This window comes from Chiroxiphia lanceolata, chromosome 30, assembly GCF_009829145.1.
Source record: "Chiroxiphia lanceolata isolate bChiLan1 chromosome 30, bChiLan1.pri, whole genome shotgun sequence".
Taxonomy (NCBI): Eukaryota; Metazoa; Chordata; class Aves; order Passeriformes; family Pipridae; genus Chiroxiphia; species Chiroxiphia lanceolata.
This window is the reverse complement of record NC_045666.1, coordinates 1,449,375-1,474,785: the sequence shown is the minus strand read 5'-3', so window position 1 is coordinate 1,474,785 and position 25,411 is coordinate 1,449,375. Positions and strand designations below refer to the sequence as shown.

At 50.4% G+C, this 25,411-nt stretch overlaps 2 protein-coding genes across 6 annotated transcripts in view; both read right to left on the bottom strand.

Moving 5' to 3' along the window:
• Positions 1-1,305: 1,305 nt before the first annotated feature.
• Positions 1,306-13,675, bottom strand: ATF1 (activating transcription factor 1). Of its 2 annotated transcripts, XM_032713421.1 has the most exons (9): positions 13,575-13,675; positions 9,583-9,698; positions 8,181-8,309; positions 6,779-6,879; positions 6,340-6,470; positions 5,254-5,433; positions 4,230-4,389; positions 2,655-2,808; positions 1,306-2,551 (listed from the first exon to the last, which is right to left on the bottom strand). In XM_032713421.1, exons 2-8 carry the CDS (start codon positions 9,691-9,693, stop codon positions 2,664-2,666), a joined length of 957 nt encoding a protein of 318 aa, XP_032569312.1. In that variant the 5' UTR covers positions 9,694-9,698; positions 13,575-13,675; the 3' UTR covers positions 1,306-2,551; positions 2,655-2,663. The 2 variants fall into 2 exon arrangements, with proteins under 2 accessions (XP_032569312.1, XP_032569313.1); XM_032713422.1 differs by lacking the exon at positions 13,575-13,675 and having other exon boundaries at positions 1,306-2,808; positions 9,627-9,698.
• Positions 13,676-14,573: 898 nt separating this feature from the next.
• The window catches only part of DIP2B (disco interacting protein 2 homolog B), a 68,643-nt gene continuing 57,805 nt past the window's right edge, over positions 14,574-25,411 (bottom strand). For 3 of the 4 annotated variants that reach the window (XM_032713409.1, XM_032713412.1, XM_032713410.1), the window contains 7 exons: positions 23,762-23,932; positions 22,121-22,182; positions 21,942-21,999; positions 21,258-21,332; positions 19,550-19,727; positions 18,623-18,746; positions 14,592-18,118 (listed from right to left, as the gene is read on the bottom strand). In XM_032713409.1, coding sequence (XP_032569300.1) covers positions 17,866-18,118; positions 18,623-18,746; positions 19,550-19,727; positions 21,258-21,332; positions 21,942-21,999; positions 22,121-22,182; positions 23,762-23,932 — 921 coding nt within the window. In that variant the 3' untranslated portion in view covers positions 14,592-17,865. Of the gene's footprint in view, positions 18,119-18,622; positions 18,747-19,549; positions 19,728-21,257; positions 21,333-21,941; positions 22,000-22,120; positions 22,183-23,761; positions 23,933-25,411 lie in introns of all 4 variants that reach the window. The other variant, XM_032713408.1, reaches the window with a different exon arrangement.

The window sequence follows — 25,411 nt, the reverse complement described above, 5'->3', positions numbered from 1 at the left end:
CTCCAGCCTGGCCTGAAGGAAACACCTCAGGACTCGTGTCCAGAACAACCAGAGATTTAAAAACTCCAGGAAAAAAACCCCTTTTATGACCCACTAACCAGGAGATCGTGGAATGCAGACTCCTCATGGCAAAGAGCTCTGCTTGCTACAAGTCCATTAATTCCCAAAGGAGTAAAAAAATCAAAAATCCTGACTGACCATGGGATAAGCATCACACATCCAGGGAGGGAGCACAGCTTGGAATTCCACCCGGATCCGAGCGAGCACGACACACAGGGAGCTCTAACAGCTTGGGACAGCACAGCCCACAGTGCAATTCCTGCTGACAGAACTGGAAGCAGGATTGGGATTCGATCCCAGCTATGGAAATGGGGGGTTGTTACTCATGCAAAAGCGCTGCAGACACGGAGGGTCTCGTTCCCAGAGCCACCCTGGAATGGGACAGAGGGGACAGGACTCTGGGGGTCCTCCTGTCCCACCCCCTGCTCAGGGGGGTCACCTACAGCACCTGCCCAGGGTCAGAACCTGCCCAGGGTCACAACCTGCCTGGGGTCACAACCTGCCCGGGGTCACATCCTGCCAAGGGCCACAACCTGCCAAGGGCCACAACCTGCCAAGGGCCACATCCTGCCCAGGGTCAGAACCTGCCCAGGGTCAGAACCTGTCCAAGGGTCACAACCTGCCCAAGGTCACGTCCTGCCCAGGGTCACGTCCTGCCCAGGGTCACATCCTACTCAGGGTCAGAACCTGCCCAAAGTCACAACCTGCCAAGGGTCACATCCTGCCCGGGGTCAGAACCTGCCAAGGGTCAGAACCTGCCCAGGGTCAGAACCTGCCCAGGGTCAGAACCTGCCTGGGGTCACATCCTACCAAGGGTCACATCCTGCCCAGGGTCACATCCTGCCCAGGGTCACATCCTGCCCAGGTCACAACCTTCCCAGGGTCACAACCTTCCCAGGGTCACAACCTGCCCAGGTCACAACCTTCCCAGGGTCACAACCTTCCCAGGGTCACAACCTTCCCAGGGTCACATCCTGCCCAGGGTCACAACCTGCCCAAGGTCAGAACCTGCCCAGGGTCACATCCTGCCCAGGTCCATGTCCTCCCCAGATGGCTCTGGGGATCTCCAAGAACGGAGATTCCCCCCCCAAAAGAGTCCTGATCACGTCAAACACTTAATTTTCACCTGAAACAAATTAAAAGTGTACAAACTGAACCCTCCGGCACAATCAGATCTAATGTGCAGATACTGTCAACTGTGGGGAGTAAAAAGCCCTGATTTCTTTATTTTTTTATTCTTTTCCCCCCCCCCAATACTCTTTAGGATCCTTTTATTTTGCAGGTTGCCCACAGACATACAAAATTATTTCAAATATCTCCTACACCAAAGAGGATCTCATTTGACTTTGTACTATCCATAAAAATATATCCTTGAAAATCTGGTTCACAAAATATTTCATTTGGTTACTAAAATGAAATATATAAACTGTCAAAATACGTATAGAAACTCAATTTCAGGTTTTGTAAAGATCACAATTCAGCTACAAAATATACCAACCATCTCCCTGTTTGCAATAGAATATTTGCTTACAAAGACACCCTCACTTTGCAAAATAGTTCCTACCTTACAAAATTAGGCTGGAAATGGTAATTTTGCACTACTTCCAGCAATAACCCAGAAACTAGAACCTCGTAACCCTTTGGTATAGATCTTCCATTTTTTTTACTTCATGGTTTCTCTTCTATTTGGTTTCATGTTCCAAAGTCCAGGAGAATCCCCAGCCACTGAGTGTTTAATTGTAACACAATTTAATTTTCAATGATTGATGTTTCTCATTGCCCAGAACTAAGAACAAACTCCTGTGAAATTAAACTTCCAAGAAGTTTTAATTTCAGAAATTCCTCAGGACTTTTGTCATCAGTCCTTGTCCCTCCACACTGTGCTTTAAAATCAGGGATGTGTTGAATTGTCTGGGGAAAATCAGCCCAGTTTCCTGTGCCTCAGACATTTCCAGGCCTCTTGCTGCCTTCTGCAGATCCTTTTCCCAAATCTGATAAAACACAGCAAACATGGATAAAAATCATCCCAACTTTTTTAAACTGCCATCTGAGAAAGAGGAAAAACATAATTTATACCTCGAGCAAAGTTACCACCTGCACCTGTAAATACCAACTTACAGGTTAAAATAAAAATATTTACAGACAAGTAACTGAAGGAAAAAGGATTGAAAAAGAGTAAGAAATCAAAACATACACTGGTTATAAATGTTACTAATAATGTCAGCTATGGCAAGGATTCCATTTCATCCACGTTTTCACTGGAACCAAATTTTGCCTCCATTATTAGAGGCACTGGTAGGAATTCTCAAAGAAACTCTCATCACCTGCCTCGTCACACGTGACTGTCCTTCCACTGCAGCTGCGATCTTGACTTTTATCAGTTTCCAGTTGTGCCAGCAGGAATTTTGGTGAGGTTTTCTTGTTTCCTCTTTTTGTACTTTGTCACCAACACGTTGTAAATAAAATCTATAGAGTCTTTGAGCTGTGAAATCTAGGTAGAAAAGTTTCATTTTTGACCTTTCATCTAGTTTAAAAAATTCAGTATAAAAAAAAATTTCTCCTCTGAAATTTCACCAGTCCCCAAAGGCTTTTACCTTCTTTTCTTACACACTTTTATGACAGTAAAGATCTTTCAAAGTTTTTAGTTCTTCAATTAGAGTTTTGTTCTGGTTTTCCAGGACTGCCACTCGATTTTCCAGACATTTCACATACTCCTTCTTCTTCCTCCGGCATTCCCGGGCAGCTTCCCTGCAACACACAGGCAGGATTGTTCATCTCAGGGCTGTGTCTGTCCTCGGGGTGTTACAGTTCTGAGAGAGTCCAACTGCAGGGAGGAACAAAACCAACCCACAAGTGCCCCAGGAATCACAGAATCCCAGAATCAGCCGGGTTGGAAGGGACCTCCCAGATCATCCAGTCCAACCCTCGATCCAGCCCCGCCGTGGTTCCCAGCCCATGGCACTGATGCCACATCCAGTCTGTCCTTAAACACCTCCAGGGATGGAGAATCCACCCCCTCCCTGGGCAGCCCATTCCAATGGCTGAGCACCCTCTCTGCAAAGAAATTCTTCCCAATCTCCAACCTAAACCTCCCCTGGCACAGCTTCAGCCCCAGCCCTCTTGTCTTGCTGATGGGAAAAGGGACCAACCCCCCCCCTGGCTCCCCCCTCCTGTCAGGGAGTTGCAGAGAGTGAGGAGGTCTCCCCTGAGCCTCCTCTTCTCCAGGCTGAGCCCCCCCAGCTCCCTCAGCCTCTCCTCATGGGAATTGTGCTCCAGTCCCTTCCCCAGCCTCGTTGCTCTCCTCTGCACCTGCTCCAGCCCCTCAACGTCCTTCCTGAGCTGAGGGCCCAGAACTGGACACAGCACTCCAGGGGTGGCCTCACCAGTGCTGAGTCCAGGGGCAGAATCACTTCCTTGGCCCTGTTGGCCACACTGTTCCTGAGCCAGGCCAGGATCCATTGGCCCTCTTGTCCCCCTGGGCACACTCTGGCTCCTGTTCAGCTCCCTGTCCATCCCAAATCCCAGTTCCCTTCCTGCCTGGCTGCTCTCCAGCCCCTCTGTCCCCGGGGGTTGTTGTGGCCAAAGTGCAGGACCCGGCCCTTGGCCTGGTTGAACCTCATCCCCTTGGAATCAGCCCAACTCTCCAACCCCTCCAGGTCCCTCTGCAGAGCCCTCCTGCCTCCCAGCTGATCCACACTCCGCCCCAGCTTGGTGTCATCTGCAAATTTGCTGATGATGGACTCAATCCCCTCATCTAAATCATCAGTAAATATATTAAACAGAACTGGGCCCAACACTGATCCCTGGGGGACACCACTAAGTGACCAGATCCCAACTGGATACAGCACCATTCACCACCACTCTCTGGGCCCGGCCCTCCAGCCAGTTCCTAAAACCCAGAGAGGGGGAGAGCAGGAAATTCAGCAGGATGTGGTGACACACACTGCAGCCAACCTGCAGCGTTGGCAGGGGCTGCCCAGGGAGGTTTGGAGGAGTCCCCACCCCTGGAGGTGTCCAAGGAAGGCCTGGATGTGGCACTCAGTGGGACAAGGCGGGCATCGGGCACAGGGTGGACTCGACGGTCCTGGAGGGCTTTTCCAGCCTCGGGAATTCCGTGGTTTCAGCACAAGGACCTCCCCAAGCCGAGCAGCCCAGGGGCAGCCCCGTACCTGTTCTTCATGAGCCGGATCTCCCGTTTGAGCTGCGGGTCGTCCGTCTTGCTCGACTGCGACGTCAGAGTCACGGGGGACGTCATCACCACCGTCTGGGGCAGCGAGGACGTGGTGGGCGTGGTGCGGATCTGGTACGTCTGCATGTCTCCAGAGGCAGCTGGGCACACCAGAAACGGGGCAGTGTTAGGAGGGGACAGTGGGACACCAAACAGGGCAGCGTTAGGAGGGAATGGGACACCAGAAACGGGGCAGCGGGACAATGGGACACCAGAAATGGGGCAATGTTAGGAGGGGACAATGGGACACCCAATAGGGCAGTGTTAGGAGGGGACAGTGGGACACCAAATGGGGCAGTGTTAGGAGGGGACAGTGGGACACCAGAAACAGGCAGCGTTAGGAGGGGACAGTGGGACACCAAACGGGGCAGTGTTAGGAGGGGACAGTGGGACACCAGACATGGGGCAATGTTAGGAGGGGACAACGGGACACCAGAAATGGGGCATCGTTAGGAGGGGACAGTGGGACACCAGAAATGGGGCAACGTTAGGAGAGGACAGTGGGACACCAAATGGGGCAGTGTTAGGAGGGAATGGGACACCCAATAGAGCAGTGTTAGGAGGAGACAGTGGGACACCAAACAGGGCAGTGTTAGGAGGGGACAACTGGACACCAGACATGGGGCAGCATTAGGAGGGGACAGCAGAAAGGGGGTAGCGTTAGGAGGGGACAGCTGGGGACACCAAATAGGGCAGTGTTAGGAGGGGACAATGGGACACCAGACATGGGCCAGCATTAGGAGGGGACAGTGGGACACCAGACATGGGGACACGTTAGGAGGGGACAGCAGAAACGGGGCAGCGTTAGGAGGGAACGGGACACCAAACAGGGCAGTGTTAGGAGGGGACAATGGGACATCAGACACGGGGACACGTTAGGAGGGGACAGCTGGGGACACCAGACACGAGGTAACATTAGGAGGGGACAATGGGACACCAAAGGGGGTGACCCCAGGGGTACTCACTCTGCACCACCACCTGGTTGCTGGGCACCAGGATCTGCTGCCCGTCCGAGGTCTGGGCGTACTGCAGGATGGTGGGGGCGGGCTGGGAGCCGCCGGCGTTGGCCATGGTCAGGGCCTGCAGCCCCTGCACCCCGTCCGAGCCCGGCCCCGCCAGCTGCAGCCCGTTGGCCGCGATGGCAACTGCGGGGAAGGGACAGGACAGCAGGGTTGGGAGCTGAGCAGTGTGAAACAGGGCTGGGAGCTGAGCAGTGTGAAACAGGGCTGGGAGCTGAGCAGTGGGAAACACAGGGTTGGGAGCTGAGCAGTGGGAAACACAGGTAAATCATGGAATCATGGAACGGGCGGGGTGGAAAGGACCTTAAAGATCGTCTCGTTCCACTCCCAGGGAAACCTTCTGCTGGACCAGGTGGCTCCAAGCCCCGTCCAACCTGGCCTTGGACACCTCCAGGAAGAGCATTCCACTGCCTCAGCACCCTCACAGGGAGGAAATGCTTCCCAGTATCCCATCTAACCTTGCCCTCTTCCAGGTGGAAGCCAGGACCCCTTGTCCCATCGCTCCTCGCCAAAAGTCCCTCTCCAGGTCTCTTGGAGCCCCCAGTGAAGGAAAACGACCCCTGAAGCACAAACCCTCAGCTCAGAGGATGGAGAGGAGGAGCTCCACGTGCTGGAGCAGGTGTGGAGCACAGTGAATACCAGGTGATGACATCAAAGGGACAAATCCTAATTTTTTGCTGCCTCCCTCATACCACAGGAACCTTTTGGTGTGGCCTATGAGATATATATATATATACAGATATATAGATATATTGGTGTCTTCACTGAGCTGACATTTTGGGTTAAATCCAGCACAGAACACTGCTGTGTGCTTCACACCAACAGCCTTAAATGTCTGAATGTGCAAAAATTAAGATTACAAAGCACTGAGTTTATCTGAGGTCTTAGATACCAGTTATTTCTATGTACTAACTCCACTGACTGCTAGATAATAACCAACTTTTGAGTTTCATCTTAATCAAATATATAACAAAACCTGTATATTTTGAGGCCAGTTGAATCAAAACTGTGTAGGTATTTTGGGTAACATACTGTACTGTCCAGTGCTTGTCTGGTAGATGGGTGTGGGAACGGACATGGAGGTGACAGTGGAGACCCCGGGACTTTCCTCATCTCCTTTTCTGTCCCGTGTGTCTTCAGAGGAAAGATCTTTCAAAATTTTTCTGTGGAAAAAAAAAAAAAGAGTTTGACATTTGGCTACACTCCCCACTTTCAGCAAAATGATACAAGTGAGTAAAATCCCAGCTGATGCACATTTTCCCCTGCACGACATCGTGCTGAGGCCCAGCTCCAGTCAGAGGAGCCAAAGTTTCCTCTGTCAGCTCAGGGTGTTCAGTGCATGAACAGACCCTCTGCGTGTTCCAAGGTGAAGGAGACAACTTGGGGGTGGACAGTGTGTGTGAAAGCACTGAAAGGAGCCCCTCTCTTGGTTTCAAAGAGAAACCCCAGGTGTGTCCCAGCTCATCAGTACCGGTACGAGGGGCGACGAGCCAAGATGCCTCGAGCCTTCTGCGAGGAGCCAATGCTGTCTGAGGAGTCCTGGGAATCCTCACTCTCAGACAAGGAAGAGACCTGGTGGGAGAGGGAACAGGAACACCAGTGATGCACAGAGACAAACACAGATGTTTATGTAGGCAGAGCAGCAGTGGAGTTTGGTGTTGAGAACACGAGTCCAAGGAAAATAATGTTTGAGGCGGCAGCGTATCAGGGAGTAAATGTGCCAAGTACTGTCTACAACTTTCTTTATTCTACTGTGTGCTTGAAGTGTTATTTTGTCTCTGATGCTCCTTATTAGTGAGGAAAATATTTATCTGTTCTTATCTGTGTGCCAGCAGCAGAGTCCAGAGGAATGCACAGAGCTCTGGGAAAAGCCTTTCCCACTGAGCTGCAGAGACAGACAGAGCAGCCCACGATCAGCAGGCAAAAAAAACCTGCTCATGTTGTACTTGGTTTTCCCCCCAACAAGGCCACAATGTTCATAAATAACATGGGGGGAAAAAAAGAGGAAAGAATCCAGTCAGTGGGACCCTGCAGGAGGGGGAAGGAAAAGGAATGGGATTAAGAGAGACACGAGCACCAAAAACCGACTGAGGCAGAGGCTCCACTGCTTCCAGGAGCCACACGTGTTCTCCTCTCCCTGCTCTGATTTCCAGCAGTGGCAGCTGACAATCCCTGCCAGCTTTGCTTCCCATGGTTTATCAGTTCAGCGTGGTGTGAGGAGTGTGGGACAAGGATCAGGGACAAATTCCTGTGTTTTAGGGCAGCTCCTCCCTCGCCCCCGCTGCCAGGGCAGTGGCTTCCCAGTGCAACTCCAGTGCCCTGAGGGCTCTGCAGCAGGGACTGAATGGAGCAGGAACAGCCTCCCTGGAACTCCCCGGGCACCTCTCTCGGAAGTGACTCACAACAATCACGTGGCAAGTGAGTAAGAGGCACAAGCAGAGACTTGGGCACCTCTGAGAGGGAGTCACAGAGCTCACGAGGCGAGCGAGCAGCAGCTCAGCCCTTCGCTCAGGCCCACCTTTCCCAAAGACTCATCTGAATCCAATTTTTAATTATTCTGTTACTCCCCTCCTTTGGGGACCAGTTCCCTGTCTGCCAAGGCACAACTCCAGAGCCGTGGGCTGGGTTTGTTAACAAAGGGAGGCCTTTGTTAACAAAGGTTAAATGTTTATTTTGAACTCCAAAGGTGAGTCCAGCACCACAAGTCATTTCCAGCCCAAAGGAGGGATGTTGTGCTCCACAGGATTGTCCCTGGATCCCTCTCTGCCTCTCACGGGGCACAAAGGCTGCCCTGAGGGTCAGACAAGCCTTTGCACATCTTCTCACCCACAGAAGTGCTGAGGTTTGGGGTTGGAGAGCCCTGCTGGAGTTACCTGCACGGTCTGCACCTGAGGGGAGTGGATCACCGAGGAGGACTGGGCTGTCTGGATCACTCCCTGCACCTGGACTTGCTCTCCTGGAAGCTGAACGACCGTCAGGGGAGCAGAACCTCGGAGAGACATCTACAACAGAGCCAAACCCAGCAGTGAAACAGGAGCAGAACCTCACAGAGACATCTACAACAGAGTCAAACCCAGCAGTGAAACAGGAGCAGAACCTCACAGAGACATCTACAACAGAGCCAAACCCAGCAGTGAAACCTCCGTGCCAGGGGGCTCAGGAGGTGCAGCTGGGGGAGAGCTGCCAGAAGCTTCTTTTAATTCTAATTAAGTCACAAAAGTACCTTTAAAGATGCAACAGTTTTGAGACAGTACTTACATAGGAAACAGGTTTTTCTTCCCTTTGGTTGGGGGAAATCAAATGTGTCACATTATGTGTCACGTATTAAGATTAAAAAGATGCAAACTTCCTGGAGGGTTTGTAGTTTTGACACTGAACTCAGATAAATCCTTGCACTTTAATTCAACTGATATCGTTCACATGTTCACAAACCAAAAAATAATTCAAGTTGACTCTAAGCAAATAACCAGTTTCCTCACCAAATCTCTTCACTACCTCTATTAATCTGAAGTACAGGAGAAGATGAAGGGATCATTAACACTCACACAGCTGAATTTCCACTTCGGGCTACTTTTGTATCATAAATCACAGTATTAAGGGACATTCAGAACTTTATATAAAACCAGCATAAAACCAGCCTGGAAACAAACCCCAGGAGACCTGCTGATATTCTCTCCTCTCTTAAATCCAAATTTGGCATCAAAATACCAATTGCCTCCACACTGGATGAGTTGCAAAACGTTTCTGTTTCCCAGGAAAACCCTCCTGGAAGGATTCACTCTCAGGTGCAGCAAAAGCTGAATCCTGAGGGGTTCGGGTTAAAGCTCTGACAGGGATGTCACCTTGGAGGAAGAATCTCACATTTCCAACTTCATGTGATTTATTATATTGAATATGTTCATGCTGGGCTAAAATCCAAGTGTTTCCATGGTGCTGAGCACACCCAGGATTGCTGTTACTACAAAAGGAGCTGAAAATGCTTTTCCTGAGCAAAAAAATGAAACCAGGCCCTTGATTTATTCCTGAGCAGCTCCCGTGGTCGCCTAACCCCAACTCTGGGCTGCACTCCTGCACTGTACAAGCCCCCAAAATCAACTTTTTTAACACTTTCCCCTTCATTTGACATCGTTCACCAACAAACAAACGCGTTTTTCTCGACCTCTTCCCGGTTTTTCTTCTCCGTGCGCTTCTAAGAACGAACCCACGGTTTGTGGCACATAAAAAAGTGGCTCTGAAGGCCCTGAAATGTTTGCTGAGACGTGGCCCAGGCTTTACCTGTTGAGCAATATGAGAGAGCTGAGCTGCCTGGAGGGTTGTACCTTGTACGGCCGAGGGCTGGGACGGTGTCACGGAGCTGCTGCTGCTGCCCTTGTGCACCTCTTCCATCCTAGCTGGGGGAAAACCAGGGAAATCCAGTTAACCAGGTGGGAGGGATCTTAAAGATCATCTCATTCCACCCCTGTGCCACTATTCCAGGTTGCTCCAGCCTGGCTTTGGACACTTCCAGGGATAGGGCAGCCACAGCTTCTCTGGGTAACCCCTGTCAGGGCCTCCCCACCCTCCCAGGGGGGAATTTCTTCCCAATATCCCACCCAACCCTGTCCCTCTGGCAGTGGGAAGGAAGATCCAGGAAGAAAACCGAGATTCTTTATACTGAAGAATATCTTGCTCTAAGCAAGAGAATTTCCCAGAAGGTTTTATAGCCAAACCTATTTTAAACCATCTGAAGGTGTACAAAAACAAACCAGGGATTCAAACCGAAGCGGAGAGAGAGAGAGAGCACATTTTGAATTTTAAGCCCTGCCAGAGTCACTCTGTCTCCATGTAATGCAGTCACCAACACCTCTCTCATGTCTAAGATTTTATATTTAACTGTTCAACGTCTTGCCAGCACCTCCCCCCCTCAGATATTGGGGGATTCAGGGATGCACAAGTGCAGGTTTCAGCTGGGGGGAGTGGGCGGACCCAGCCTGGAGCATTAAAAAGCTGATGGGCGAGCGTTAAACATTTTGTCACAGAAGGTTTGAAAGTGTTGAAAGGACAGTTGCTATGAGACTGGAAATTACATTTCTTTCTGTGGAAATGTGAGTCACTGATTTTTTCCCTGCTGAGCTGAACCGCAGCGAACGCTCCGAGGGGGAAAAGGCAACCGAGAGCAGAGAGAGTCCTGCTCCTGCAGCCTCGGCTGCCAGGGGTCCCACCTGGGACTCCCCCGGGTCAGGAACTAAATCAGGGCTTTGGAGGGACAAAACCAGTGCTTGGGTGACACAAGAAACGTTGATGGAGCAGCTCTGCCAGGGGGAAAGGCTGGAGAGCTGGGATTGTTCGGCCTGGAGAAGGGAAGGTTTTGGGGTGACCTCGTTGTGGCCTTTCAGGACCTGAAGGGAACCTGCAGGAAAGGGGGAGAGAGACTATTTCCAAGGGAGTGCCAGGACAAGGGGGAATGGGTTCAAACTGCCAGAGGGCAGGGTTAGGAGGGATTTTGGGAAGAAATTCCTCCCTGGGAGGGTGGGGAGGCCCTGGCACAGGTTGCCCAGAGAAGCTGTGGCTGCCCCATCCCTGGGAGTGTCCAAGGCCAGGTTGGAGCAACCTGGAATAGTGGGAGGTGTCCCTGCCCATGGCAGGGGGTGGGAATGAGATGATCTTTAAGGTCCCTCCCAACCCAAACTATTCCAGGACTCTGTGATTCCATGTGTCCTTTACAGCACAGACCAAATCCTCCCCAGCACATGATGCAGCCTCCCGACGTCCTCGTGGCTGCAAACATCAACCACATCAAAATGAGGAGCAGAATTAATGACAGACACGTGCAGGGGACACAGCTTTGTCTGTTCTCTAATGCAGCTTTAGCTTTTATAAGGGAAAAAAAAATAAAAATCTACCTTTGCACCCACCGGGGGCCCCTCAAACCGAAATCCAGCAGCAGCAAAAAAGTGACAACAAATTTCCAGTGCCCCAAAAAGCCCCCCCTGTTCATTTCTGTAGTGCCAAACCACAGCCTGCCCTCCCCTCCCTCTGTCACTGCTTTCTCTGCCTTGCTGTCCCACGAAAAGACTCAAACCAAGTCTGCAAGAAACAGTGAAACCGACAAAAGCACCCAAAAGCAGCGCCCCGGGGAGGGAGCACAGAGGGTTTGCTCATCTCTGTCTCTCATGGGTGTGAAGTTCTGCTTTACAGGAATAAAAGATAAAGCACTTCCCATCAAAAATGTGGGTTTTTGAGCTGACTCCATCTCTGCTTGCTCTGCAATATTTAATCATTCATCCAACATCAATCTATTTGAGCACAACAGTGTTCAGGAGAAGACTCAGCAAGGGTTGCAACAAGGTGGGAATTCCCCCTGCACCTCACACCCTCCGGGGATGTGACAGTCTCTCAGTGCCTTTACCTTGCTAAAACAACCTATTCAGCTGGAAAACCGGGAATTTCCTATTGGAAATTCCTCCTGTGAGCACCTGAGACAGCAACTGGCATCCAGCAGCTCCAGGGAAAAACCTCAACCTGCAGGTCTCGAGCTCTGACAAGAAGCACCAAAAAGGGAAATCCCTGAGCACAGTCACAGGTAAAACTCCTCCAAGAGCTGAATTTGGATTTATTGAGATGAAAGAGCTGCTCTCTTTGGGGTGAAGGAAGAGTTTTACCTGTCACAGAGCCCTGGTAGGAGGGTTTATTATCCAATTATTGCCCCAATGTGGACAAACCCCACTTTTTTACAGTCACACAGGTACAGGTGATGCTTTTCAGAGTAAAGCCAAAGTCTGCAGGTAGCTACACCTCAAAAGTCATTTAACTGAGAGGATTCTCCAACAGCAGCTCATGAAAGGACTTCAAGGACTCCCAGAGTTCTGGGCATCATCTCCCTCCAGCCAAGGATTTCAAACAGAAGCAGGAATGTCACAGTTCATCGTGGGCACGTTCCATTTCTCACCCCAAAGCTCACAGACACCCCCAAAATCCCACAGTTCTCAGGGTGACCCACCACCCAAACCCCCCAGAAACACCCAAAATGCCTCATTCCCACAACTTCCACTAATTCCCTGAATTCCCTAAAATGCTACAAAGAGCACCAGAGGAAGAAACCAAGTGCTTGCTTTGCCCTTTTAAATCGAGCAGAGGAAGGGTCCTAAACGATGTTTCACCCCTGAAATATTGTAACGGCCAATTAATCATATTTTTAAAGGCTTTATGAAGTCAGAAGTCAAAGAATATTGGACACGGCATTTGTTCTCAAATACTCAGTGAAAGGAGACAAATTCCGACATTTACAAATTGCTCAAAGGGATTTAGAAGGGTTTTTTTTTTTAAATGATACTGAAGCAATCTGGGAAAATTTGGGGTTCTTCAGTGCCTTAAAATCAGCTGCTTTCGGCAGTGAAAAGATTTTTTTTTTTACCTAATTTTGCAATTAAGACGCTTGGGGAAATTTCGTTCATCCAGAAAACTGTCAGAACTGCGGGTTCAAAGCCCTGGAGCCCATTCCACAAACACGCAGAGATATTCCTTAAAACTCCAGGAGCGCTCTGCACGTGTGTTTTCTTCCACTCCCCCCCCCCCAGCCCGTACAGGAACATCCCTGACAGGAGCTTCAGACACAAAAGCTGCAGCCCAAAATCCTCAATATTCCATCGGCACCGGGGACCCGATGGGTTGGGAGAGGAAAATCCCCCCGAGAGCACTGACATCCTCCCCGAGCGCTGGAGCCGGGGCTCCCCAGCGCGGTTTGGGGCAAAATCCTGGGAAAACAGGTACCGGCGGCCATTAATTAAACGGCGGGTTAATGAGCGATAAAGCTCCTGTTTGTCGCAACCAGCGGTTTGTCACAAGCTGCCCGGGACCGACCGGGGCCGGGGGGCACCGGGGGATCCCCTTTTAAACCCCCACCCCCGGGGGAAAGCGGGTCTGGGGGGTCCCCTCGTCACGCTCAGAGCCCCCCTCCCAAGGCGCGGAACAGGGAGGGGGAGCGGGAATGGGGGGGAACGGGGCCCGGGGCGGGGGAAGCGGGGGGACCCCTCGTCACCCCCAGACCCCTTTTCTCCCCCACACAGCCCCGGGCGCAGCTGGCCCGGCCCCGGCAGCAGCGCCAGGCCGCGGGGCAGCGCCTCAGGCCCGGCCGCGGCCGGAGCTCCCCGCGGGATCCGCCGGGCCGAGGCCGCGGCCTGTGCCCGTCCCGTCACGGCCGCCGCGGGGCGGGTGGGGGGGGGAAGGGGGGGTAAAGGGGCGGGCGGGCCGAAAGGGGGACGGGGCGGCCTCCGCAAGCCCGCGCTTACCTCAGAGCCCCGCGGGGCCGCGCGTGGGGAGCGCCGGAGCCGCCGGATCCCGGTCCCGGCCCCGGCCCGGTCCCGCCTCAGCGAAGCGGCGCCGGCGGGGGGGGGGACGGGCCGCGACCATAGAGAGCGCGCCCAGGGGCCCCCGCCATAGAGCGCCAGCGGCGCGGAGCGCGCGCGCGCCGGGCGAGAGCGGCCGCCTGAGCGCCGGCCCCGCCCGGCCCCACCATAGAGAGCGCGCGGCGGAGCGGCGCGCCGCGGCAACAGCGCCCCCCCGCGGCCCGGGTGGCGCAGGGAGGGCGGGAGCGCGGTCGCCGCGGGGGAAATCACGATATTCCCGATGTTCCCGATATTCCCGGTGTTCCCAGCCCTCGCCGCGGGGCTTACCGCGCCCAATGCGCGGGCAAAGGGCGGCGCGGGCGGGTTTTACACCGAGTCCAGCCTGTGCCCGATGCCCACCTTGTCCCCCAGCCCAGAGCACTGAGTGCCACTTCCAGGCCTTCCTTGGACACCTCCAGGGATGGAGGGGACTCCAAACCTCCCTGGGCAGCCCCTGCCAAGGCCCGACAACCCCTTCCACGAAGAAATTTCCCCTAAACTCCAGCCTGACCCTCCCCTGGCACAGCTTGAGGCCGTTCCCTCTCATCCCATCCCTCATTCCCTGGGAGCAGAGCCCGATCCCACCCGGCTCCAACCCCATCAGGGAGCTGTGGAGAGCGACAAGGTTCCCCTTGAGCCTCCTTTTCTCCAGGCTGAGCCCCCCCAGCTCCCTCAGAAGTTCTCCAGCCCCTTCCCCAGCTCTGATTCCCAAAAAATCGCATTCACAAAGCTGCAGGTCCAGGACACCCATCCAGCCCTTCACTCCCTCATGGCTCAGACCCCTCTCAATACAATGAACAAAACATAAAACACTCACAAGTTCTCCCTCTCCCCAGGATCAACATTAACCCACATTCCACTCCTTAAAAAAACCAAAAACTCCTTCATGGAAACAGCCTCTTGAAGGACTAAACGAGCAACCAGGCATCAATATTTATTAACACAAGACAAAGGAAACACAATCAATGCGTTAATGGGACACTGTCCAGCCAGGTGTTAAATTTAAAAATGTAACTAAGCTAATTTTAAATAAATAAAACCTTTATACATAATTACAGAAACGCCGGAGTCTGGATTGGACAATGGGAAAGAGGTTGACAGAAATTAAAGGAAAACAAATGCACCTAGGGCTAAAATTGATCCGGTTTTTACAACCTTATTTTAGAGCAGTTAGTAGGAAACAGCTGAATTCCGTTGATTTAAACCAGAAATGAAGTGCAAATTCCAACAGAAGAGGATAAAACCGACCTGTTCCCACACAGTTTGCTCAGGGAAGATCCAGAAACAGTGAGACATACAAACTAGTTTAGTCCAGTGGGAAGAATTCCCAGTTTTTCAGTTTCACTGCAGTTGCTAAGCTTGGAATCTGATGGACAAGAGGAAGGAAAAATGTGCCCTGTGCAACTCCAGGAGCTGGGAGGTCAAACCAGGGGGGAGAGGCTGTTTTGGGGGGGAAAAGCACCCAGCCCTGCCCCTGCCAATGTCTGGAGTGAAGGATCTTGTTTTGTTCCCATATGGAAAAATCACAGAGGAAGGAATGGAAGGAGTGGAATGACCCGTGGAAAGCTCGTGGAGCCGGAGGAAGAATTTGGGGATTCCGGAGTCCCGGCTCCATCCTTCCTCCTCTCCAGCACTTTGCTTCCCACTGTGCCAAAACAGGGACAGAGCACCCAGGGAAGCCAAACTGAGCAGCTGCTCCATGTCCCTGGAATGTTCCCTGCATCCTGCAGTTCTCCAGCCCAGAGAAGTGGAACGTGCTGGAAGGAAGACTTGGAGCACCCAGGGAATTGCAAGAGAAAAGCCCCCGAGGCATAAAAAGCCATCGGTGCCCATCCAAAGGAAAAAATAAAGGGAAAACGAGATCAAATGAATCCAGTCTCATTCAAAAATGCCATTTTGGGAAGGCCACCTACCACACTTGGGAATCTCTCCTGGAATTCACACACACATTGTTTCGTTTGTGAAGGAACACGAGGAAAAATAAATGACAATCCCGGACTTGGACTTAAAATCCACTCCAGGGGACAAAAAGCATTTGCTGAAACAATTTTAACTAAAGCTTTTGAGTAAAGGAAAAGGTCCAAGACCACCAGAATTTTCCCTGGAAAGGTCACATTGGAGTGAAGCTGCTCGGCCAGGCCTGGGCTGTGCAAGAAACACAAAAATGGTGACACAGAACACGGGGTAACAGGAATTTTCTGGCTGAAAAGGGAGAACCACCTTTGTGCACTTTACACCCAAAACAAGCTGCAGGACCAACTGTGTTAGTCACAGTTTCCCCCTGTCACTGTCCCCACTCTGTGGTCAATTTGTTAAAACTAAACACATTAAAGGTTTGGTGCCTATTCTGCTGACACTGTGGAAAACACAGAAAAGGTTCCAAAACGTGCCCCCCCTGAACCGAAGTGTTTGCAAAGAACCTTCAGCCCAGACCTGCCAGAAAACTTCCAGTTCCTAAAGCTATTTCCCCACCAAATATTTATTATTTTTTATTTTTATTTTTTTTCAAAAATATACTTTCAAACTTCTTCTCTGAGTTTTTTTTTTTTTTTTTAAAGCTCCTGTTTCTTTCGGTGAGGAAACTACCAGGATGCAGCAGGAGCTTTTTTTGTTTTTTTCCAGGACATGGCTGGGCTTTGCCCACGGATCCACCGGGTCCTGCTCCAGGAACTGCCACAGGATCTTCCGAGTCCACACCACGAACCTTTTTAAAAACGGCCTAAAAACTTTGCATGAGGTATCTGGAACGTCTGAAAAGTTTTATATTTACACTGTATATACCACGTGGGACTCAAAAAAAAAAAACCCTGTTGCAGGATCTGGCAGCAGCCCCCAAGGCTTCCAAAATCATATTTTAGCACCCAGAGGAATGTAATTGCTTTTGAAAGATGAAGTGTTAAAACGGAAAAGGTCATTTTTTTGAGTCAAAGCTCAACCACCGGCTCCGTGGAAGGGCTTCCCAGCAGGAAAAGCTTGTACCTGCTGCTCTAAGGCTTCTCTTTCTTCCCATTCCCTAACTTTGGAGCTGACCCAGGAGGTGGAAGGCTGGGAGAGCAGTTTGCACAGCGTTGTTGAACGCTGTGTTTGCCACAGTTGCTCTGCCCCCCGTAAAATAAAAATTGCATCCGACTCAGGATTCTCCTGTTCTTTCCAGGGAATGCTCTGAGGGAAGATGGGCTGTTTGCTCCCAGTTTTATTAAAGCCTATTTACAGTATTTCCTGGGGATGGAAGGAGTCATGGATGGCACAAGCAGGGCAGTCACCTGTGTGTCCACCTAAGGAATGTTTTTCCTTCCCACACCTGGAGCCAGAGGATGAGGCAGAGGCTGCATCGTTCCAGTTCAGGATTCGGGACTTGCATTGCCATTTCTCCCCAGTTCCACGTTTTAAATTCATCTCTTGGAGAAAGATGTGCCTTAATATCAAAGGTTCTACATGCTCTGACACACTTCTGGCCAGAATGAAGAGACAAATGAAATCAGAAACCTGTGGAAGGTGGGAGCGTCTCACATTGTGTCTAAGCCAATGCCAGGATGCTGAGGACCACAAAAGTCACCTGTCCTTAAAAACATCAACCTTCAGCTGTCCTCATTAGCCAAGTTAATTTTCTATCTAAGTGAATTATGTATAATAATATTTACATATTTAAAATATAGGCAAAATTCTTTTTTTTTTTTTAAATTCCAGAAATCTCTCTATGAATAAGTAACTCTTCGATTCCGTACGTTATTGATTTGGTCATGGCACAATTGTCAATAAGTTGTGTGATCCCAGGGGATGAACGGCTCCAGATGCAAAGGAGATCATGGAGCAGGGAACTGCAGAACTCTGATGACCCTTTTTCTTAATAGTTTATTATCTTAACTAAATAAACCCTCCCCTTATAGAATCCTACCCCGGGATTAGATAAAAATACAAATATGTACAACGGATGAAAAAGTAACACTACTGTAAAGGCCTTGGGGGTTTTGTAGCTCACACACTTTTCCACTTTGCATTTCTCTAAAGCTCATGTGTTCAGTAAACTGTTACAAAGGTTTGCCAGTTGCCTCCCAAATTCCCTCCGCTCCCTGGGGCCGGGAGGGAGGGAGGGAACGGTGGCAGCAACCTCAACCTGTAGGTCAAGTATTAGTAATTTCACCAGCTTCACTTCCATCACCACCCTGGTCCTTCTGGGCTCCTGCAGCTCCTGCCATCACATGTTGTAGGCCACGTAAATGGGGTCCAGCTGGTCGGCCAGGAAACTGTCCCGGAGGTGCATCCGCTGCTTCTCGCCTCGGGAATTGATGGGAATGACCCCGGGATCCACCACCACCACCACTCCCACGATCAGGTAATGCTCTTCCAGGACCACGTTGGTCACCAGAGGGACTAAATCCAGAGCCTCCTGCTCGCAGCCACACAGCTCCACCACCACCACCAGCAGGTTGGTCCAGGTGAACACGGCGCTGGGAGGGCAAAGGAAAACCAACAGAACAACGCCCGGTTATCGTCACAAAGACCCCAAAGTTTCCAGCTGATTATCCTCAGGTGGAGTCTCCCACCTGCTCTGGGCTGCATTTCCAACCTGACCCCGAGGTGACCCGGCCCTGACGTGTCAAAGACCAGTTCAGAGCCACCTCAGCACCACCCGTGTGACACAACAACGCTGCTGCCGCCGACTGAGAAGTGGCTCTTTACCCCCCAAAGCAGCAAATCAGCATTTCTATTCAATACTGAGGCTTGTGAGAAAACACCGAGTCTGTTCTGTGTGGAAATCAGGTGCGTGACCGGCCAAGGGCAACGCAGGTAAATCTGAATTTCCCAACAGAAAAAAAATCCGAATTTCCCAACAGAAAAAAAATCCGAATTTCCCTGGTTTTTTTCCTGATTAAACCCTGCACCTTTGCCTAAACTGCTGCATTCCAGCTGGGCCAGGAGGAGCCCAGCCCTCCCGTGGGGGGCTGTGTTACCATTCAGCAATGCTCCTGTGGGTCCGGGACACCGAGGTCTCGATGTCGATGGGGTGGTAGCGCAGCCCCCGCAGCTCCAGAGTCTCATCCAGGGCTCCCACCACGTACAGGGCGTCGTGGCGCTCTGGGGAGAGAGGGAAAACAGCTGGAAGGGTTGGGATTCAGGTAAAACAGAGTGTCTGCTACAGGCCAAAGAATCATGGAATGGTTTGGGTGGGAAGGGGCCTTAAAGATCATCCAGTTCCACCCCCCTGCCATGGGCAGGGACACCTTTCACTAGCCCAGGTTGCTCCAACCTGGCCTGGGACACTTCCAGGGATGGGGCATCCTCTGGGAAATGCATTCCAGGGCCTCACCACCCTCACAGAGAGGAATTTCTTCCCAAAATCCCATCTAAAATCTGCTGGCGGTTTGAAGCCATTCCCCCTTGTCCTGGCACTCCCTTGGAAACAATCTCTCTCCATCTTTCCTGCAGGTTCCCTTCAGGTCCTGGAAGGCCACAGTGAGGTCACCCCAAAGCCTTCCCTTCTCCAGGCTGAACAATCCCAATTTTCCAGCCTTTCCCCCTGGCAGAGCTGCTCCATCCCTCTGATCATCCCGGTGCCTCTGGACTCTCTCCAGCAGCTCCACATCCCTCCCTGTGCTGTTCCCCTGCTGGAGGCAGCTCTGCGGGGGGGGTCTCAGCAGAGGGGCAGAATCCCCCAGCACAGGAGGGGCTCTCTAGGCCACGTCCATCCTCTCCCCACATCCTTCTCCATCAGCTCCTCCCCGACACCGGCGGTCGCCCCGACCCGGCTGCGGCGCCAACATTTGTCTTACTAAACCCCCCCGAGCTCCCTGAGGGCCACTTCTTGAGCTCATCCAGGCCCCTCTGGATGGCCCTGTCCTGGAGATGTGTCCCCCAGAGCCCCCAGGGTGCCTCCCCACCTCCGCTGGCCGCCGTGAGCTCGGTGCGCCGCACGAAGCCCAGGTAACCGGTGCGGGCCCAGAGCGTCTGCGCCGCGTCCCCGAAGCTCAGGCGGGTGTTGAAGTGGTCGGCCTGGAGGGTCTCGTTGTCGTAGATGGTGTAGTAACCACTGGCTGTGTGGGGGCTGTTCACCCAGATCTGTGCAGGGAGGGGACAACAGTCACCCCCAGGAACCACGAGCGCTGACGTGGAGCGGGTGAGAATCGTGGAATCATGGAATCACAGAATCACAGAATCATAGAATCAGAGAATCACAGAATCATGGAATCACAGAATCATGGAATCACAGAATCACAGAATCATGGAATCACAGAATCATAGAATCATGGAATCACAGAATCACAGAATCATGGAATCACAGAATCATGGAATCACAGAATCATGGAATCACAGAATCATGGAATCACAGAATCACAGAATCATTGAATCACAGAATCACAGAATCATTGAATCATAGAATCATGGAATCACAGAATCATAGAATCACAGAATCACAGAATCATTGAATCACAGAATCAGAGAATCACAGAATCATGGAATCACAGAATCACAGAATCATAGAATGACAGAATGACAGAATCAGAGAATCATAGAATCATGGAATCAGCTGGGTTGGAAGAGACCTCCCAGATCACCAAGTCCAACCCTTGATCCAACCCCGCCGTGGTTCCCAGCCCATGGCACTGATGCCACATCCAGTCTCATCTTAAAAACCTCCAGGGATGGAGAATCCACCCCCTCCCTGGGCAGCCCATTCCAAGGGCTGAGCACCCTCTCTGCAAAGAAATTCTTCCCAATCTCCAACCTAACCCTCCCCTGGCACAGCTTCAGCCCCAGCCCTCTTGTCTTGCTGATGGGAAAAGGGACCAACCCCCCCTGGCTCCCCCCTCCTGTCAGGGAGTTGCAGAGAGTGAGGAGGTCTCCCCTGAGCCTCCTCTTCTCCAGGCTGAGCCCCCCCAGCTCCCTCAGCCTCTCCTCATGGGAATTGTGCTCCAGTCCCTTCTCCAGCCTCGTTGCTCTCCTCTGGACCTGCTCCAGCCCCTCAATGTCCTTCCTGAGCTGAGGGCCCAGAACTGGACACAGCACTCCAGGGGTGGCCTCACCAGTGCTGAGTCCAGGGGCAGAATCACTTCCCTGGCCCTGTTGGCCACACTGTTCCTGAGCCAGGAAGCTCCGAGGCGAAGGTTCCCTTTTTATCCACAATTTTTCAGACCAAAAAAACCCCCATTCCTTTAGGTCAGACCTCCAAATATCCTCTGTTGTCCTTTATTATCTCAATAATGCACCTTGCAGATCTACTCTCAGGACTCGCTGAGTAAACAAACTGAGGATTTTTAACGTGTCAAGTCCAAAATTTGATAATAATCTGCCAACACAGACAAATACACTGGTGTGTAATCAAGATAAAGAAAGCCAAATGTAAATTAGATTATTTGGGAGCCAGTTTGCAAGATTTAGAGTGGAATAAGCTTTCCTTTCTAGTGGGTTTTTTCTTTCGACCGGGCAGTGAAATAACACCCAAATTCTGAGAGCTCCAGCAGTAATTCAGCTTACAAAGGCCTGTGAGTGTCACAGCTCCAAACTGTCCCCCAGCAGCTTCAGAATTCAGCACAGAAGAGCCCAAGGAGCAGCAGGAGAAGGTCCCCAAGGAGCAAAATCTCCACTTACCTCCCCAAGGTGGGAATCTCCCAGAGGCCCTTTTGTCTCCGGGTTGACAATGACCACTTTGACTCCAGGCAGAATCTAAGGAGCACAAGAAGGAATGTGTAATCCCTGCTGGATTATCCTTCAGGCACAATAAAACACATTCATTCAGGGCAGGATTTCACCCACAGCCACCATGAGCAGGGATAAAACACGCCAGGACAGGTCCAGTGAGGCAGGATCAGGGTGTGGATGGATTCCATGGCTCAAGGGCCACACAGGGAGGGCATTCTGGGCCTGGACATGTTGCTGGACCTCGATTTTGAAGAATTCAGTTACAAAAATATTGGAAAACCTCTTTGTGTTAATCCATGAGGGAGCGACAGTAAATCCCAAATACAGGCTGATTTCAAGGATCCCACAGCCCCCACTTCTGATGTGGACTCCATGATCTCAGAGGTCTTTTCCAACCTAATTTCATTCTCTGATTTGGTTCATTTACTGCAAACAGAACCAATTCTCCCACCAGTTTCAGCAAAACACGCTCCTTAATCATTACTTCATTATAAATCCAACTGATTTTCCAGAGGAACAGTGTAACCAAGCCCTTCCCAAGCCTTGCCACAGGATTATCCTTCTCAGGGCTGTAAGAAATGTGTGGTTCCCAACTTCCCTGTGCTGTGGCTCTGGATAAAGACGTGGAATTACCTTCCCAGACTCGGAAAGCAAGAGGCTCTGTGGAGCTCCTCGTTCCACCAGACGGACTCTGAAAGGAAAGAAAACCTTGTCAGGATTAAAATTGTGGAAATCTCCAGAGCAGTGTGAGAGCTCAGCACCCTCACAGCACTTTATACAGCTGTTAAATTGATTTAATGAACTCACTGTACCTGTCATGCCTCAAGGACTTCAGGTCCACGTACACCGTGGTGGGATCGGGCCCGGACGTTCCCTGAGGAGTTAAAACATTTAAAACCCATCAGTTTTGTCTCCAGCAGGCAGGGGAAAACTCCTGCCTGAGCTCAGAAGCCTTTCCAGGGGTTTCCCCCCAGCAAAATTCCTACTCACATCCCCCCCAGCTGCACAAATGGAGACCCTTCAGTGAACAGGTCACTGGGAAACACTGGGGTGGGAGGGAGGTTTGGGGAGGGGGGGACACAGTCCAAGCCCCCTCAGCCATCAGTGCTGGGGCAACCAGGCACTGGTTGTGTGGGAATAAACACACCAACACTGTCCATGTGGGAATAAACACACCAACACCATGTGGGAATAAACACACCAACACCATGTGGGAATAAACACACCAACACCATGTGGGAATAAACACAACACTATGTGGGAATAAAGACACTAATACTATGTGGGAATAAACACACCAATACCATGTGGGAATAAACACACCAACACTGTCCATGGGGGAATAAACACACCAATACTATGTGGGAATAAACACACCAACACTGTCCATGGGGGAATAAACACACCAATACTATGTGGGAATAAACACACCAATACTGTCTACATGGGAATAAACACACCAACACTATGTGGGAATAAACACACCAACACTGTTTGTGTGGGAATAAACACACCAACACTGTCCATGGGGGAATAAAGACACTATGTGGGAATAAACACACAAATACTATGTGGGAATAAACACACCAACACTGTCCATGGGGGAATAAACACACCAATACTATGTGGGAATAAACACACCAACACCATGTGGGAATAAACACACCAACACTGTGTGGGAATAAACACACAAATACTATGTGGGAATAAACACACCAACACTGTCCATGGGGGAATAAACACACCAATACTATGTGGGAATAAACACACCAAAGCTATGTGGGAATAAACACACCAACACTGTGTGGAAATAAACACACCAACACTGTCCATGGGGGAATAAACACACCAATATTATGAGGGAATAAACACACCAATATTATGAGGGAATAAACACACCAACACTGTGGGAATAAACACACCAACACCATGTGGGAATAAACACACCAACACTGTGTGGGAATAAACACACCAACACCATGTGGGAATAAACACACCAACACTGTGGGAATAAACACACCAACACCATGTGGGAATAAACACACCAACACTGTGTGGGAATAAACACACCAATGCTATGTGGGAATAAAGACACTATGTGGGAATAAACACACCAACACTATGTGGGAATAAAGACACTAATACTGTCCATGTGGGAATAAACACACCAATACTATGTGGGAATAAACACACCAACACTGTCTATGTGGGAACAAACAGCTCCCCAAGTCACGTTCCAGCTGTTTGGAGCAGCTGTGCCATGATCTGGCAGCCCAAAACAAGGGAAGCAGCTGAACCCCCGTGCCAGCTGCTGAGGGCAGGGCAGATGTTGGGCTCCAGAAGGGTGGGAAGACGGGGGGGGGGGGGAAGTTTGTGGGTTCCAGAACAGAACCAAGCCCGGAATGTGGGATGTGGGATTGCAGGGACAATGGGAAGCCCCCGGGAAGTGTCACCTGTAGGCAGATGGCCACGTTGACCCGGGAGCCGAAGGTGGTGCTGACGGCGCGGGACGAGAGGCCGATGTCCTTGAAGAGCTTGGAGAAGGACTGAGTGAGGGACACCCGGGGCCGCTCCTCCGCCACCACCACGCACGTCCTCACGCACGACAGGTTGATGCCCCGGGCCTGGGGAGAACAGGGGTCAGGCAGGATCCCTCTCAGCAAGGGACACTTGCTCCTTGTGCCTGGAAATAACTCAGGAAATGCAGAGCAAACCCCACTCTTGTGTTCAGGTTATTTCCCCTTTTCAGCTTCCGTTTGTAATTCTTATCCCTGGAAATAACTCAGGAAATGCAGGGCAAACCCTGCTCTTGTGTTCAGGTTACTTCCTCTTCTCAGTTTCTAATTATTATTATTATTATTATTATTATTATTATTATTATTATTATTGTTATTGTTATTGTTATTCAGGCACAGGGCTGGATGTGCTGGTCACACTCAAGAGGTAACATTTGCTCCTTATCCCTGGAAATAATTCAGGAAATGCAGGGCAAACCCTGCTCTTGTGTTCAGTTATTTCCCCTTTTCAGCTTCCATTTGTAATTCTTATCCCTGGAAATAACTCAGGAAATGCAGGGCAAACCCTGCTCTTGTGTTCAGGTTATTTCCCCTTTTCAGCTTCCATTTTAATTATTATTAATATTCAGCACAGGGCTGGATGTGCTGGTCACACTCAAGAGGTAACATTTGCTCCTTATCCCTGGAAATAACTCAGGAAATGCAGGGCAAACCCTGCTCTTGTGATCAGGTTATTTCCCCTTTTCAGCTTCCATTTGTAATTCTTATTAATATTCAGGCACAGGGCTGGATGTGCTGGTCACCTGTCACCACTCAAGAGGTGATATTTGCTCCTTATCCCTGGAAATAACTCAGGAAATGCAGGGCAAACCCTGCTCTTGTGTTCAGGTTTTTTCCCCTTTTCAGCTTCTATTTGTAATTCTTATTAATATTCAGGCACAGGGCTGGATGTGCTGGTCCCACTCAAGAGGTAACATTTGCTCCTTATCCCTGGAAATAACTCAGGAAATGCAGCGCAAACCCCGCTCTTGTGTTCAGGTTACTTCCTCTTCTCAGTTTCTAATAATAATAATAATAATAATAATAATAATTATTATTATTATTATTATTATTATTACTATTATTATTATTATTGTTATTGTTATTCAGGCACAGAGCTGGATGTGCTGGTCACCTGTCACCACTCAAGAGGTGATATTTGCTTCTTATCCCTGGAAATAACTCAGGAAATGCAGGACAAACCCTGCTCTTGGTGTTCAGGTTACTTCCTCTTCTCAGTTTCTAATTATTATTATTATCATTATTATTATCATTATTATTATCATTATTATTATTGTTGTTGTTATTCAGGCAAAGGGCTGGATGTGTTGGTCACCCCTGTCCCCTCTCCAGAAGTGACATTTGCTCCTTATCCCTGGAATTAACTCAAGGAAGGCAGGACAAACCCTGTTCTTGTGCTCAAGTTATTTCCTCTTTTCAGCTTCTATTTGTTGTTGTTGCTATCGGTGGTACTTTCAATAATAATAATAATAATAATAATAATAATAATAATAATAATAACAATAACAATAATAAATAGTATTATAT